General features: G+C 50.4%; 1 protein-coding gene across 2 annotated transcripts in view; it reads left to right on the plus strand.

Moving 5' to 3' along the window:
• Window positions 1-16251, plus strand: part of PVR (PVR cell adhesion molecule) — a 29619-nt gene that overhangs the window by 1191 nt on the left and 12177 nt on the right. The window contains exons 2-5 of one of the 2 annotated variants that reach the window (XM_058428676.1): window positions 6174-6392; window positions 9307-9654; window positions 11883-12179; window positions 16004-16121. In XM_058428676.1, coding sequence (XP_058284659.1) covers window positions 6314-6392; window positions 9307-9654; window positions 11883-12179; window positions 16004-16121 — 842 coding nt within the window. In that variant the 5' untranslated portion in view covers window positions 6174-6313. Of the gene's footprint in view, window positions 1-6121; window positions 6393-9306; window positions 9655-11882; window positions 12180-16003; window positions 16122-16251 lie in introns of those variants that run through there. The other variant, XM_032176429.2, reaches the window with a different exon arrangement.

Below are 16251 nucleotides of genomic sequence, written 5' to 3' on the forward strand. Positions count from 1 at the left end.
GACAGACCTGTTCCCAGTGATGACCCAGAGTCATCACTCCCCTCTGGGAGGCCAGGGGGGAGTTTTAATGGAGACTGGAGGATCCAGGAGGGCTTCCTAGTGAGGGAGGGGTCAGCTGTACTAGAGAACACATTAAGATCATTAATAACAAGAGCAACCAGACGGCCGGGCATGGTGGCTCACGCCTATGATCCCAGCACTTTGGGAGGTGAGGCAGGCAGATCATGAGGTCAGGAGATCGAGACCATCCTGGCTAACACAGCGAAACCCTGTCTCTACTAAAAATACAAAAAATTAGCTGGCATGGTGGCAGGTGCCTGTAGTCCCAGCTACTCGGGAGGCTGAGTCAGGAGAATGGCATGAACCCGGGAGGTGGAGCTTGCAGTGAGTCAAGATCGTACCACTGCACTGCAGCCTGGGCGACAGAGTGAGACTTCGTCTCAAAAAAAAAAAAAAAAGAGCAGCCAGGTCTTCTGATTGGAGTTGGTGTTTAGGAAAAATAAAATTTAAAAATTAAAATTTTTTTGGCCAGGCGCAGTGGCTCACAGCTGTAATCCTCGCACCTTGCCAAGGCAGGTGGATTGACTGAGCTCAGGAGTTCAAGACCAGCCTGGCCAACATGGCGAAAACTTGTCTGCTAAAAATGCAAAAAAAAATTAGCCAGGCGTGGTGGTGCGTGCCTGTAATCCCAGCTACTTGGGAGGCTGAAGCATGAGAATCACTTGAACCCAGGAAGCAGAGGTTGCAGTGAACCAAGATTGTGCCACTGCACTTCAGCCTGGGCAACAGAGCAAGACTCTGCCAAAAATAAAAAAAATTTAAAAATTGTTTAAAGAGCAGCCAGGTCTCCATAGTGATAATTGTCAGGCATTGCACCAAAGAGCTTTAATGCGTTATTCTCAAACAGTCCTCCCACCTCAGCCTGCCAAAGTGCTGAGATTTCAGGTTTGAGCCACTGTGCCATGCTATGCCCGTTTTTCAGATGAAGAATCATAAGCCCCAGGAGACATCAATAATAATTGCTGCCATTTGTTGAGCAGCTAAATAAATAACTTTTTAAACCATATAATTTCTTTCTTTTTTTTTTTTTTTTTTTGAGACAGGGTCTCACTCTGTTGCCCAGACTGGAGTGCAGTAGCACGACCTTGGCTCACCGCAACCTCCACCTCAAGTGATTCAGCCTCCCAAGTAGCTGGGATTACAGGTGTACACCACTACCACCCAGCTAATTTTTGTGTTTTTAGTACAGATGGGGTTTCACCATGTTGGCCAGGCTGGTCTTGAACTCCTGACCTCAAAAGTGTGGGGGAAAGAGAGATCAGACTGCTACTGTGTCTATGTAGAAAAAGGAAGACATGAGAAACTCCATTTTGATCTGTACTAAGAAAAATTCTTCTGCCTTGAGATGCTGTTAATCTGTAACCCTAGCCCCAACCCTGGGCTCGCAGAAGCGTGTGCTGTATTGACTCAAGGTTTAATGGATTTAGGGCTGGGCAGGATGTGCTTTGGGAAAAATGTGTTTGCAGGCAGTATGCTTGATAAAAGTCATTGCCACTCTCCAGTCTCGAGTAACCAGGGACACAATGCACTGTGGAAGGCCGCAGGGACCTCTGCCCAAGAAAGCCTGGGCATTGTCCAAGGTTTCCCCCACTGAGACAGCCTGAGAGATGGCCTCGTGGGAAGGGAAAGACCTGACCATCCTCCAGCCTGACACCTGTAAAGGGTCTGTGCTGAGGAGAAGTAGTGAAAGAGGAAGGCCTCTTTGCAATTGAGATAAGAGGAGGGCATCTGTCTCTTGCTCGTCCCTGGGAATGGAATATCTCGGTGTAAAACCCAATCGTACATTCTATTTACTGAGATAGGAGAAAACTGCTTTATGGCTGGAGGTGAGACATGCTGGCAGCAATACTGCTCTTTACTGCACTGAGATGTTTGTGTAAAGTCACACATAAATCTGGCCTACGTGCACATCCAGGCACAGCACCTTTCTTTAAATTTATCTATGACACAGAGTCCTTTGCTCACATGTTTTCCTGCTGACCCCCTCCCCACCATTACTCTATAGTCCTGCCACATTCCCCTCACCGAGATAGTAGGGATAGTGATCAATAAATACTGAGGGAACTCAGAGACCAGTGCCGGTGCAGGTCCTCATTTGCTGAGCGCCAATCCCCTGGGCCCACTTTTCTTCCTCTATACTTTGTCTCTGTGTCTTATTTCTTTTCTCAGTCTCTCATCTCCACCTTGTGAGAAATACTCAGAGGTGTGGAGGGGCAGGCCCCCTTCAAAATGATCAACCCACCTCAGCCTCCCAAAGTGCTGGGATTACAGGCATGAGCCACCATGCCCAGCCACATATAACTTATTTCTAAATAACTTATTTAACTAACACCGCATGTTTTTATGACCCCCTATTTTATGGATGAGAAAAAAGAGGCAAGACAAGCGATACCAGTTGCTTAGGATTCCCAGCTACGAATTAGTGGAAGCAGAATTTGAACCAAGGGAGTCTCTGGAGCCCTCGTTCCCAATCTCCTCTTCTTCCTCTCCATGTCTTTCTCTCTTTCTCCTCCTGCTCCCAGGCCTCCTACATCACACCCTTCTGGACAAAGCTTCGCACCTGACATTTTCTTTTTTAGGGTGGACAGAGTCTCACTCTGTCACCCAGGCTGGAGTGCCGTGGCGCAATCATGGCTCACTGCAGCCTCAAACTCCTGGGCTTGAGGGCTCCTCCAGCCTCGGCCTCCCAAGCAGCTGGGACTATGGGCATGTGCCGCCACACCTGGCTAATTTTTTAATTTTTTGTAGAGATACGGGGGATGGGGGCATATCTGAAATTTTTAAACCTTCCCTGACTGCCGTGAGCATTTCTGGGTAGAAGCCACTCCACGCCCTTACTTTGCTGGCATGGATGCTGGACAGAATTTGGCAACAACCTCTAGACCACAAATGTGCATAGCCTTTGGCCCAGCAAATCGGCTTCTGGGAATAAATATGACAGATACTGTCACATACATGGGAAATGCCATGGACATGATGACCCAGGGAAGCACAGTTTGCAAGTACGAAAGGGCTGGAAACACCCAAAAAGCCCATCCCCTGAAGACAGTTTCAAAAATGATGGGGCATTCATGCGATGGAATAGTACACATTTGTGAATGAATGAATGAGGTAGCTCAATATATCTGCCTATGGGAGAATCACCAAGATATGTTGCTAAGTGAAAAACAGAAAGAGACAGAATAATGCTACCATTTTATTTTTTAATGGGAGAGGGAGGAATAAGGAAATGGATTCATATGTGCTTAATTACACAAGCTTCTTGATGATCCTTTTGGATCCAGAAGTTTGAAAACCACAGCATCAAGAGGATGCCCATTGGGCCTGGTGGCTCACGCCTGTAATCCCAGCACTTTGGGAGGCTGAGGAGGGTGGATTGCCTAAGTTCAGGAGTTCGAGACCAGCCTGGCCAACATGGTGAAACCCCATCTCTACTAAAAACACAAAAAAATTAGCTGGGTATGGTGGTGCAGGCCTGTAATTCCAGCTATTTGGGAGGCTGAGGCGCAAGAATCACGTAAGCCTGGGAGGCAGAGGCTGCCGTGAGCCGAGATCATGCCATTGCACTCCAGCCTAGGAGACAGAGCAAGACTCCGTCTCAAAACAAACAAACAAACACACAAAAAATTAAGATGCCCATTGGAGATCTCCATTCACTATTTTATCAGAGGATATTTCAGCACTTGAGTGAAGAAAATGTCTACGACTGGTCCAAACACTCAAGGAATTTAGACTTTTGACAGAGAAACACACAGAAGCAAGCAGATATGCCCCGAACCAAACCTGCTTTTTCTTCTAAGCCTGTTTCTTCGGAGCAGCCTCTGACCCTCCAGGGCCCTGAGAGGAGTCCCTGGAGCCACAGGAGCTTGGGAGCCCAGAGAGGTGGGGGAACCCCAGATGGTGACAGCATCGTCAAGAGGAGGAACATAATGATGGCCACAGATTCCCAATTTGGAAATAACTCAGCAAAACAACAGTGACAGAAAATTCAGATATTTCCAAGAGACTAGCCTCCATATTTCCATTTAGAAATTCACCTACATACATCCAGGGTGAGAGACCCCAAGCATCAGATGTGTCATACACAAGCATCAGATCCAAGTTACAGAGGGCACCCGGGGACAGAAACCTCCAAGCCAGCCAAAAGCCAAAGGAAGGATTTTACAGAAAGATACAGGAATGTGGGGCCAGGCACAGTGGCTTATGCCTGTAATCCTAGCACTTTGGGAGGCCAAGGTGGGAGGATCGCTTGTGGCCAGGAATTCAAGACCAGCCTGAGCAACATAGCGAGACCCTATCTCTACAACAAATTTAAAAACTAGCTGGGCGTGATCGCATATGCCTGTGGTCCCAACTACCCAGGAGGCTGAGGCAGGAGTTGAGCACAGGAGGTGGAGGCTGCAATGAGCAATGATGGCGCCACTGCACTCCAGCCTCAGTGAAATAGTGAGACCCTGTCTAAAAAAAAATAATAAAAATAAAAAGGATATAAACATGTCAGAGAACAGGGACCAGAGCTGTTAGTTGGCCTCATGGAGACCCTGGCCAGGACAGACACCTCTGGGGACCAGGAAGTCTCCCAGGTTCTATCTCTGAGGGTTTGGCTCTCTGAGTCTCTCTGTCATCTCTCATTTCTCTCTCATCTCGCTCTGTCTATGCTGTGTCTCTATCTCTTTCAATCTCCCTCTGTCTCTGTCTCCCAGCCCTTATCTCTGAGTGTGTCTCTCTGTTTCTCTCTCATTTCTCTCTCTCTCTCTTTCTCTCTCCCTCCCTCCCTCCCTCCTCCCCTCTCCCTACTGCAGGTTGGACTATAACCCTTATCTTCCCCAGACCTGATGGAGTTCTGGTATTAATCTGTTTATGGTCGGTTTCCCTCCACTAGAACACAGTCTTCATTAAAGGCAGAGATTTTTGTCTGTCTTATTTTCTGCTGTATACCCAGTGCCTGGGATACTGGCTGGCTCAATAAATACACACTGAGTGAAGAATGAATGAATGACCATTCTCATCAACATTATTATTTGATGGCAACTGTAAAGCAACAATAATAATAATAATTGTCATTGCCACTGCTGCTATTGTTGGTATATCTGCTTTTTATTTAGTACAAACTATATCCCCGAAATTGAGCTAAGCAGTTTCTTGTTTAAGTTTTACAGACCACGCTGTGAGGTAAGTACTGTTAGTATGCCCTTTTTTCTTTTTTTTGAGACGCAGTCTTGCTCTGTCGCCTAGGCTGGAGTGCAGAGGCCCGATCTTGGGTCACTGCAACCTCCACCTCCCAGGTTCAAGTGATTTTCCTGTCTCAGCCTTCCTAGTAGCTGGGATTACAGGCATGTGCCACCATGATGGCTAATTTTTGTATTTTTAGTAAAGATGGGTTTTTGCCATGTTGGCCAGGCTGGTCTTGAACTCCTGACCTCAGGTGATCCTCCTGCCTCGGCCTCCCAAAGTTCTGGGATTACAGGCGTCAGCCACTGCGCCTGCTCCCCCAGCCCCCAACTTTTTTTTTTTTTTTTTTTTGAGACAGTTCTGGCTCTGTCACCCAAGCTGTAGTGCGGTGGTGCGATGGTGGCTCACTGCAGCCTCTAACTCCTGGGCTCACACAGTCCCCCTGCCTCAGCCTCCCAAAGTGCTGGAATTCAGGCCTGAGCCACCACGCCCTACTATGCCCATTTTTCAGAAGGAATCTGAGGGCCCTCGAGGAGAAACCATTGCCCAACATGAGCCCAGGTCTTGTCTGACCCCAAAGCCCATGGGAAGTTTAGGCTGCGTGGAAGGACAGCCTGGTGGGCTCAGGATCTGTCCCATCACGAGTTGGAACCTCAGCTCTGCTACTCGGCAACCGCGAGCCGTTAGTAAGTTGCTGAATCTCTCCGCGTGCCCCCGTTTCCTCGCCTGGAATGTGTGCGACCTCACATAGGAAGCCGCCTCTTCGAGTGCGCACAGAGAGAGCGAGCGCGAGTTTGCAGCGGGACTGAGCGCCGGGAGAGACCTGCGCAGGCGCAGGCGCGCGGGGAGGGCCAGCCTGGGTGGGACTGGCCGCCAACTCCCCTCCGCTCCAGTCACTGGTCTGGAGCTTGAAGAAGTGGGTATTCCCCTTCCCACCCCAGGCACTGGCGGAGCGGCCCCCTGGGGATTCCAGGACCTGAGTTCCGGGAGCTGGACTCGCAGCGGCCACGGCAGAGCGAGCGGGCGCCGGGAAGCGAGAAGGAGACGCCCGCCGGAGGCCCAGCTGCCCAGAGCAACTGGCATGGCCCAAGCCATGGCCGCCGCGTGGCTGCTGCTGCTGGTGGCGCTACTGGTGCTGTCCTGGCCATCCCCAGGAACCGGTGAGTGACCCCCGCGCAGTCCGGTGGCCCCTGTCTGGCTCCCAGCTGCGCATCCAGGCCGGGTACTCGGCCCCCTGGGTTCCCGAAGATGACGGCGCCGCCCGGCGCCACCCACCCCCCATCTCTGCCCCGGGGTTGGAAGGAACACGGTGCGAGGGCAGGACCCGCCTCTTGGCCACCCGGAGAGCGGTCGGAGTTGGGTTTAGAACTTCCTTGAAATTGGCAGGAAAACGGAGCGAGGGCAGGACCCTCCTCTTAGCCACCCGGGTAGCGGTCGGAGTTAGGTACAGAAATTCCTCGAAATTGGCAGCAACACGGGGTGGGCACAAGACCCTCCCCTGGGCCCCTCGGAAAGGGGATGGAGTTGGGTGCGGAAATATCCCAAAAAGGCAAGTGAATCTCGGAAAAGCAGCAGATGGTGACTCATGCCGGATTACCTTACCGAGGTTCCTGCTCAGCCTACCCAGGCCATAACCCAGCAGCCTGCTGGCAGGCTGGGTGTGGACGGAGAGGATGGTTGATGTTGGGGAGGAGGACAGTAGGTGACACTTGACACCATTCATTACCCCTCTGACCCCCAATGTCTGATTCCAAGGGCCTGGCCATTCATTCATTCTTTCATTCCTTTTTTTTTTTTTTTTGAAACAGTCTCACTCCATCACCCAGGCTGGAGTGCAGTGTCCTGCCCTTGGCTCACTGCAGCCTCCTCCTCCCGAGTTCAAGCGATTCCACTGCTTCAGCCTCCCGAGTAGCTCGGATTACAGACATGTGCCACTATGCCTGGCTAATATTTTTGTATTTTTAGTAGAGACAGGATTTCACCATGTTGGCCAGGCTGGTCTCGAACTCCTGATAAATATATATATTATGTATTATTATTATTATATATTATATATTATATAATGATACATAATATATAATATTATGTATTATTATATAATTGATAATATATTATATAATAATATATTTCTTAATAAGTATATATTAAATATATATTTTATTATACATTTAAAGAGTAAATAAATATTTTGTTATTTATTTATATATTTTGTATATATCTATAGTGTGTGTGTGCGTGTATGTGTGTGTGTGTATGAGAGAGAGAGACAGGGTCTTGCTTTGTTGCCCAGGCTGGAGTGCAGTGGTACAATCCCAGCTCATTGCAAACTTGACTTCCCAGGCTCAAGCGATCCTCTCACTGTGGCTTCTGGAGTAGCTGGGATTATAGGTGCTCACCACCACACCTGGCTAATTTTTTTGTATTTTTGGTAGAGATAGGGTTTCGCTATGCTGCCGAGGCTGATTGCAGCCACGCACAGTGGCTCATGCCTGTAATCCCAACACTTTGGGAGGCTGTGGTGGGAGGATCACTTGAGCTTAGGAATTCAAAACCAGCCTGGGCAATATGGCAAGACCCTATCTCTACAAAAATAATTAAATAAAAATTTAAAAATAAAAAAGAATGCATAGGACCATGTTTATTAGCATCAATAAGCGCTGTCACATGTTGAGGACCTACTATGTGCTAGGGCCCTTAGTAGAAAGATTTTTATATAGGACCTGGGGGATTAGAGGTCAGTCTCTGACCACCCAAGTTCAAATCCCACCTCTGCCACTAAACCTCTGTATGACTTGGAGGACACTATACTCTGTGTCAGTTTCCCTGTCTGTAAAATGATGTTAACAGTAGTGCTTGCCTCAGGGGGGCTATTTGAGGATTAAATGCCAAGATATATGGGAAGCACCCAGAATAGCCCCTGATCTGTGTCAGCACCCTGTGAGTGTCCACTGTTCTAAGTCTCATTTTACAAACTAGGAAAAAGAATCAGAGAGGTTAAGTAGCCGGCCTGAAGCTTCACAGCAGAAAACTGAAGGGACCCAAAACTCCTGGGCTATCATTGCCTTCCTCTCGTGCCTCGATCCCCAACATTCTTCCGACCAGGACCCACCCAGAGTAATAATGCAGCGTGTCATGCTGCCTTGATCCCCCACATTCTTCCGACCAGGACCCACCCAGAGTAATAATGCAGCGTGTCATGGATTTGAAGACCCAGAATTTCTCCCAGTTTTCTACATTGGGGATATTCTAACCCCTAATGGCAAGTTGTGCTGTAAATGACAACAGTCATGGTATGTGAAACCTACCACACTGGTGTGATGAAAAAGTTCTGGGCCAGGTGTGGTGGCTCATACCTGTAATCCCAGCACTTTGGGAGGCTGAAGTGGGAGGATCACTTGAGGTCAGGAGTTCAAGACCAGCCTGGCCAATATGGTGAAACCCCATCTCTGCTAAAAAAAAAAAAAAAAAATACAAAAAATTACCGGGTGTGGTGGTGGGAGCCTGTCATCCCAGCTACGCGGAAAGCTGAGGCAGGAGAACCGCTTGAACCCCGGAGGCAGAGCTTGCAGTGAGCAGAGATTGCGCCACTGCACTCCACCTGGGTGACAGAGCGAGACTCCGTCTCAAAAAAAAAAGAGAAGAAAAGAAAAAGTTCTGGAGCTATATAGTGGTAACGGTTGCACAATATCGTGAAATGTACATAGTGCCACTGAACTGTATGCTTTAAATGGCTTCAATGGTAAATTTAGTTTTTTAGCCACAATATTTACCACAATTTTTTAAATCGATGTTGAGATTGAGGGAAATACGGTAATAATAGAAGAAATATGGTAATAAATAGCCAAAGTGAAGGAGCACGACCAAGTTGCAGACCATCCCAGACGCCCTTACCCTCCTCGCCTGCCATGACCCCAACTAGTGCCCCAGTCCCCCCTCCCCCCACACCCCACCGTCCACCAGGGCTCCAGGGCCCCAGCGTGCAAGTGCACACCCAAGTGCCCGGGCTCCTGGAGCCCCTCCCTGTCTAGCCCAAGATCGCCTGGGGTCTGACACCTTCTCTTCGGTTCTCCGCAGGGGACGTCGTCGTGCAGGCGCCCACCCAGGTGCCCGGCTTCTTGGGCGACTCCGTGACGCTGCCCTGCTACCTACAGGTGCCCAGAATGGAGGTGACGCACGTGTCACAGCTGACTTGGGCGCGGCATGGTGAATCTGGCAGCACGGCCGTCTTCCACCAAACGCAAGGCCCCAGCTATTTGGAGTCCAAACGGCTGGAATTCGTGGCCGCCAGACTGGGCGCAGAGCTGCGGGATGCCTCGCTGAGGATGTTCGGGTTGCGCGTCGAGGATGAAGGCAACTACACCTGCCTGTTCGTCACGTTCCCGCAGGGCAGCAGGAGCGTGGATATCTGGCTCCGAGTGCTTGGTGAGCAGGGGATTTTGGGGAGGCTGAATGAAAGGCGGAGACTTGGGAGGATCAGGGAAGGTGGCAAAGAGCGGGGAGGCCTGGGACGGAGGGAGATTCCCTCCACAGCAGATTCCCTGGGGACAAAAGGAGGAGGCAGCGCAAAGATGGGGAGTGGGGTGGGGGGAGGTGAGTGGCGGGAGGGGCTGCAGGGCAGGAAGAGAGCAGAGATCTCAGGGAGTAAGGACCAAGCCTGGGATCAGAACACCCTGAGGGAGGGGGAGGGGTATCTTGGAAAGGGAGCTGGGAGGGGACTGGGAAGGAAGGGAGGAGGCCTGGGTGGCCTCTTCTGGGTCCCTCCTTTCCTCATCTGTAAAAGAGTTGGTGACAATAGTATCACCCTTGGAAAGCTGTCCTGAGAGTCATCACTGCCTAGGAAAGAGTCTGTCTGCCCCCTTGGACTGTGTACCCATGAGGGCAGAACCAGGGCTATTTTAGTCACTGCTGGGCCCCAGCACTTTCCACCAAACAATATTTATTGAGCACTTATTATGTGCCATTCTAAGAGCTTTACCTGCATATTCTCATTGCCTATGATACCATCATTATCCCCTGTCGACAGACAAGGAAACTGAGGCACAGACTTGCCCAAGACCAAAGGTGCAGCCTTAGGGCAGTGGCGCTTCACCGCTGGCACATGTGAGCCCCTTAGAGCTGTCGGTTACTGTTACTTTATTTGGTAAAGAAGGAGAAAGTTGAAACAGACAGACAGGAAAGCAAGGATCCTGATACCCAAAAGAGGACGGGATCATGCTTTCATTTTCATGAGCTCCATGAAGCCCTCCTCTTGGAACTTGAGCAAGAAGTCTCTGTGCCTCAGTTTCCTCATCTGTGGGATAGGGATCACCATGAGGATTCAAAAAAACTGACTCTTTTTTTTTTTTTTTGAGACAGTTTAGCTCTGTCGCCCAGGCTGGAGTGCAGTGGTGTGATCATAGTAGGTCCTCACTGCAGCCAGGAACTCCTGGGCTCAAGGGATGTTCCCACCCTCCCTGTAGCTAGAATTACAGGAATGTGCCACCACGCCCAACTTGTTTTCTGTTTTGTTCTGTGTTTTTTTAAGCTTATATGCCGAGAACTATTCTAGGCCTGTGCATGAGAAACTCATGAAATGTCAAGAGCTTGGAACTGTGCCTAGCACACAATACCCAACCAAAGGCAGCTCTTGTCACTCCAGCAAGCCTGGGATTCCAGGTATCATGGTTTAGGATGAGGGTAAAACAGAAAGTGAGTCAAGTTAAGGAGAAATCTTCAGTAAATAATACAGGTAATGATGGGGAAGGAAGTTCCAGGTTTGGGAATCACCAGGATGATGATTAAGAGATGGTCAAGGTGGTTTTGGAGTCAGACAGACTTTATGTGAAAGCCCAGCTCTGCTGCTTACAGCTGTGTGACTGTGGGCAAGTCACTTCCCTTCTCAACTTCAGGGCTCAGGCTTCCTCTCCTCCACTGAGCCCCAGACTAGGATAACCCCCTTTGGGTTTCCCCTTCCCAGCCCTGCCCTCTCCAAGTCATCACTGCCTAGGAAAGAGTCTGTCTGCCCCCTTGGACTGTGTACCCATGAGGGCAGAACCAGGGCTATTTTGGTCACTGCTGGGCTCCAGCACTTTCCACCAAACAATATTTACTGAGCACTTATTATGTGCCATTCTAAGAGCTTTACCTGCATATTCTCATTGCCTGTGATACCATCATTATCCCCTGTCGACAGAAAAGGAAACTGAGGCACAGACTTGCCCAAGACCACCCAGCTGCTCAGAGACACAGCTGGGGTTTAAACCATGCCATCCTGTATCCTTTTTTTGTTTGTTTGTTTGTTTGTTTGTTTGAGACAGAATCTCGCTCTGTCACCCAGGCTGGAGAGCAGTGGCACAATCTCAGCTCACTGCAACCTCCGCCTCCCGAGTTCAAGCAATTCTCTGGCCTCAGCCTCCCAAGTAACTGGGATTACTGGTGTGTGCCACCATACCCTGGCTAATTTTTAGTAGAGACAGTTTCCCCATGTTGGCCAGGCTGGTCTCGAACTCCTGACCTCAAGTGATCCACCCACCTCAGGCCCCCAAAGTTCTGGGATTATAGGCGTGAGCCACCCCACCCAGCAACCATGCCATCCTGTACCCTTAATGAATGCCCCCTTCTACCACGGAGGTGTTCATTGAATGACCTATTGCTTTTGTTCCTCTTTCCAGCCAAGCCCCAGAACACAGCTGAGGTTCAGAAGGTGCAGCTCACCGGAGAGCCGGTGCCCGTGGCCCGCTGTGTCTCCACAGGGGGTCGCCCGCCGGCCCAAATCACCTGGCGCTCAGACCTGGGCGGGATGCCCAATACAAGCCAGGTGCCAGGGTTCCTGTCTGGCACAGTCACTGTCACCAGCCTCTGGATTTTGGTGCCCTCAAGCCAGGTGGACGGCAAGAGTGTGACCTGCAAGGTGGAGCACGAGAGCTTTGAGAAGCCTCAGCTGCTGACTGTGAACCTCACCGTGTACTGTGAGTGTGCCCAAGTCAGCGATGGCAAGAACCCCTGCCAGGCTGCCCCCACCACTGTCTACACTGACTCCCCAAGGCACTGTAGGCGTTGCTTCCATCATCTGCACCGGCTCCCCTGACTCCTATCTACACGACCCACCCCCATTGTCTGCACCAGCTCCCCTGGGCCATAAACAACACTGTCCCTATTGTCTACACCAGTTTACTTGGGCCATAGTCAATGCTGGTACCCAGATTGTCTGCCCTGGCTCCTCTAGCTGCTGTCTGCACGGATACCTGACACTCTGTTGACTCCCTTGAGTACAGTCTACACTGCCCCTAAACTGCCTACACTCACTCCCCCAGGCAAGTATCCACAATGACCCTCCCCACATTGCTGCACTGGTTCTCCTGGCCACGATCAACACTGCCTCCCTTATTGTCTACACCCACTCCCTTGTCCTTTTCTTTCTTTCTTTCTTTTCTTTTTTTTTAAATAGAGTCTCACTCTGTCACCCAGGCTGTAGTACAGTGGCACGGTCTCGGCTCACTGTAACCTCTGCCTCCCAAGTTCAGGTGGTTCTCCTATCTCAGCCTCCCAAATAGCTGGGATTAAAGGTGCACACCACCACACCTGGCTAATTTTTGTATTTTTAGTAGAGACAGGGTTTCACCACGTTGGCCAGGCTGGTCTCGAACTCCTGACCTCAGGTGATCTGCCTGCCTCGGCCTCCCAAAGTGTGCTGGAATTACAGGCATGAGCCACTGTGCCCGGCTTTTTTTTTTTTTTTTTTTTTTTCCTTTGGACAGGGTCTCGCTCTGTCACCCAGGCTGGAGTGTAGGGGCATGATCATGGCTCCTACAGCCTCAACCTTCCAGGCTCAAGCAATCCTTCTCCCTAAGCCTCCCAAGTAACTGGGACTACAGGTGCAGCCACCATGCCCAGCTAATTTTACAATTTTTTTCTAGAGAGAGTTTTGCTATGTTGCCCAGGCTGGTGTCAAACTCCTAGGCTCAAGTGATCATCCCGCCTCAGTCTCCCGAAGTGCTGAGATTACAGGCGTGAGCCACTGCACCTGGCCCCTTGTCCATTTTCTGCACTGCCTTACCATTGTCTACCCTGGCTCTCCTGGGCCACAGACAGCACTAACCCCATTGTCTACACGACCTATTTCGGCCGTCAGCTGTGGGGTGTTTTCACTGTCTCCCATGGTGTCTACACTGGCTCCTATGACCACTGTCTACATAAACACCCCACTTTTTCTACACTGGTTCTCCTAGGCACTCTCTAAAGTGCCCCCCGACACTGTCTACACTGACTCCCTGGAGAACTGTCTGCATTCACCTCCCACATTGTATCAACCAGTTCCCCTGAGCCACGATCGACTGTCTCCGCCGGGTGCTAGTTGCATTGATCTTCCCACATTGTTTGTGCTTGCTCCCCTAAGCAGTGTCTGCAGAGTCCCCCAGTGTAGTCTCCATGCTCCTCTGCCCAATATTGTCTACACTGGCTCATCTACAGGCTATCCAGTCTCACCCCACATCGCCTCACTGGCCTTCTTGTGCTCTGTCTGCACAGCCCCCTGACAGCATCTGTCCTGGTTCTCCTGCACAGCGTTACCTCCACCAGCTCCCTCATGGCATCATTGACATTGACACCCACACGTTTATCTCCACTGACGGCCCCAGGACTCTCTAACCACTGCTGTCTAACAGAAATAGCATGCAAGCTGCATATAGGATTTTAAATTCTCCAGCAGCCACCCCATTAAAAATTTAAAAGAAAGAGTCCAGGCACGGCGGCTTACGCCTGTAATCCCAGCACTTTGGGAGGCCGAGGCAGGTGGATCACCTGAGGTCAGGCATTCAAGACCAGCCTGATCAATATGGTGAAACTCCATCTTTACTAAAAAATACAAAAATTAGCCAGGCATGGTGGTGGGTGCCTGTAATCCCAGCTACTCGGGAGGCTGAGGCAGGAGAATCACTTGAACCTGGGAGGCAGAGATTGCAGTGAGTGAGATCGCGCCATTGCACTCCAGCCTGGGCAACAGAGCAAGACTCCGTCTCAAAAACAAAAAAAGAAAAAAACAAGAAAAGAAAGAGGAGAAATTTATTTGTTTATTTATTTATCTATTTATTTATTTGAGACGGGGTCTTACTGTGTCACCCAGACTGGAGTGCAGTGGCACAGCTCACTGCAGCCTCAACCTCCTGGGCTTAAGTGATCCTCCCACCTCAGCCTCAGTCTCCTGAGTAGCTGGGACTCCTGAGTAGCTGGGACTACAGGCTTGTGACACCATGACCAGCCAATTTTTGTTTTTGTTTGTGTTTTTTTGTTTTGTGATGAAGTCTTGCTCTGTCACCCAGGCTAGAGTGCAGTGGCGCGATCTCGACTCACTGCAGCCTCCGCCTCTCGGGTTCAAGTGATTCTCCTGCCTCAGCCTCCCAAGTAGCTGGGATTACAAGCCCTGGCCACAGTGCCCAGCTAATTTTTGTATTTGTGGTAGAGATGGCGTTTCACCATGTTGGCCAGGCTGGTCTCAAACTCCTGACCTCATGATCCACCCACCTTGGCCTCCCAAAGTGCTGGGATTACAGACGTGAGCCACTGCACCCGGCCTATTTTTATTTTTTCTGGAGACAGGATCTCCCTATGTTGCCCAGGCTGGTCTTGAACTTCTGGGCTCAAGTGATCCTCCTGCCCCAACCTCCCAAGGTACTGGGATTACAGGCATGAGCCACTGTGCCTGGCCAAAATTAATTTTAATAATTGCCTTTACTTACCCCAATATACCCAAAATATTATTTCAACTTGTAATTGTTTTTTTTTTTAATTATTCTTGAGATCTTTCCCATTTATTTTGTCCTAGTAAAGCCTTTGAAATCTGGTGTGTGTTTCGGCCTGGCTGTATTTCGAGTGCGTGCTAGTCACATGTGGCCAGGAGGTGCCATATTGGACAGCACAGATCTAGACTAAGCTCCCACATCATCTACACTGGCTCATTCAAATACTGTCTAGACACACACACACAGAGCCTGTCTTAATTTTGTCAGCTCCCGCGGATACACTCTATATGTGGGGGTGATCTCACCCCGACCACAACATTTTCAACACTGGCCCGACAATATAGCATCTGCTGTAATATTCCAACACCCTGTCTACACTGAGCCCATCAGTAATATCCACACAAACTCTTCTAGGCATCATTCATACTGTTCCTCCCACCATTGTCTATACTGCTTACTCCCCGCCAGGCAATTGGTACACAGATTCCCTCAGGTACTGTCTATACTGGAGTCCCTCAACACTGTCACTGGGTCTGAGTGAGGGGGAGATCTATACTGACTCCTACCCCTCGCTCCTGAAAAAAACCCTGTCCCATTGGCCTGCCCCCCGAGGACACTGAAAGGTCTTCACTGTCAATCACGTCTGGGATGGCTGAGCAGCAGCCTAGAGCAGGGTTATCCAGGACTCTTTCCCGCAGGACTTGTCAGAGCCTTGAATACACTGCTGTGTGTTATGAGTGGTCATTGCCTATGAGTGAGAAAAGGAGGAGGCCTTTTCCTGCAGGACACCCAAGACATGCCTGGTCCAGGCTACCCAGGAAAGCTAGTGGAGAAAAGCAGGCCCTCAGAAGCCTTCTCCATGTCCCCAATGACCAAGGACTCCCAGGCTTCTGCTCTCTGCGGCACCCCATCTACCTAGACTCCTCCTAGGCCTCTCCAGCTCCCGCTGTTTTCCAAGTATCCCCAGGCCTTTTCCTGCAGTGTCGTGAATCCCACATAGCCCCAGGCCCCCCAAAGGCTCCCAGTCTCTGAACCTCTGTGTCCATTTCCTGCAGACCCCCCAGAGGTATCCATCTCTGGCTATGATAACAACTGGTACCTCGGCCAGAATGAGGCCACCCTGACCTGCGACGCTCACAGCAACCCAGAGCCCACAGGCTATAACTGGAGCACGTGAGTCCTGGGTCTTTGGACGGTCTGAGGAAAGGGCTGGGTCTGGACCCAGTCTGAGGAGGAGGGGGGGGGCCTGGACCCGGGTGTGAGGAAGGGCTGGGGCCTGGATCCTGGACTGAAGGAGGGGGGG

The sequence above is a fragment of the Hylobates moloch genome, unplaced genomic scaffold (genome assembly GCF_009828535.3).
Source record: "Hylobates moloch isolate HMO894 unplaced genomic scaffold, HMol_V3 SCAFFOLD_15, whole genome shotgun sequence".
Taxonomy (NCBI): Eukaryota; Metazoa; Chordata; class Mammalia; order Primates; family Hylobatidae; genus Hylobates; species Hylobates moloch.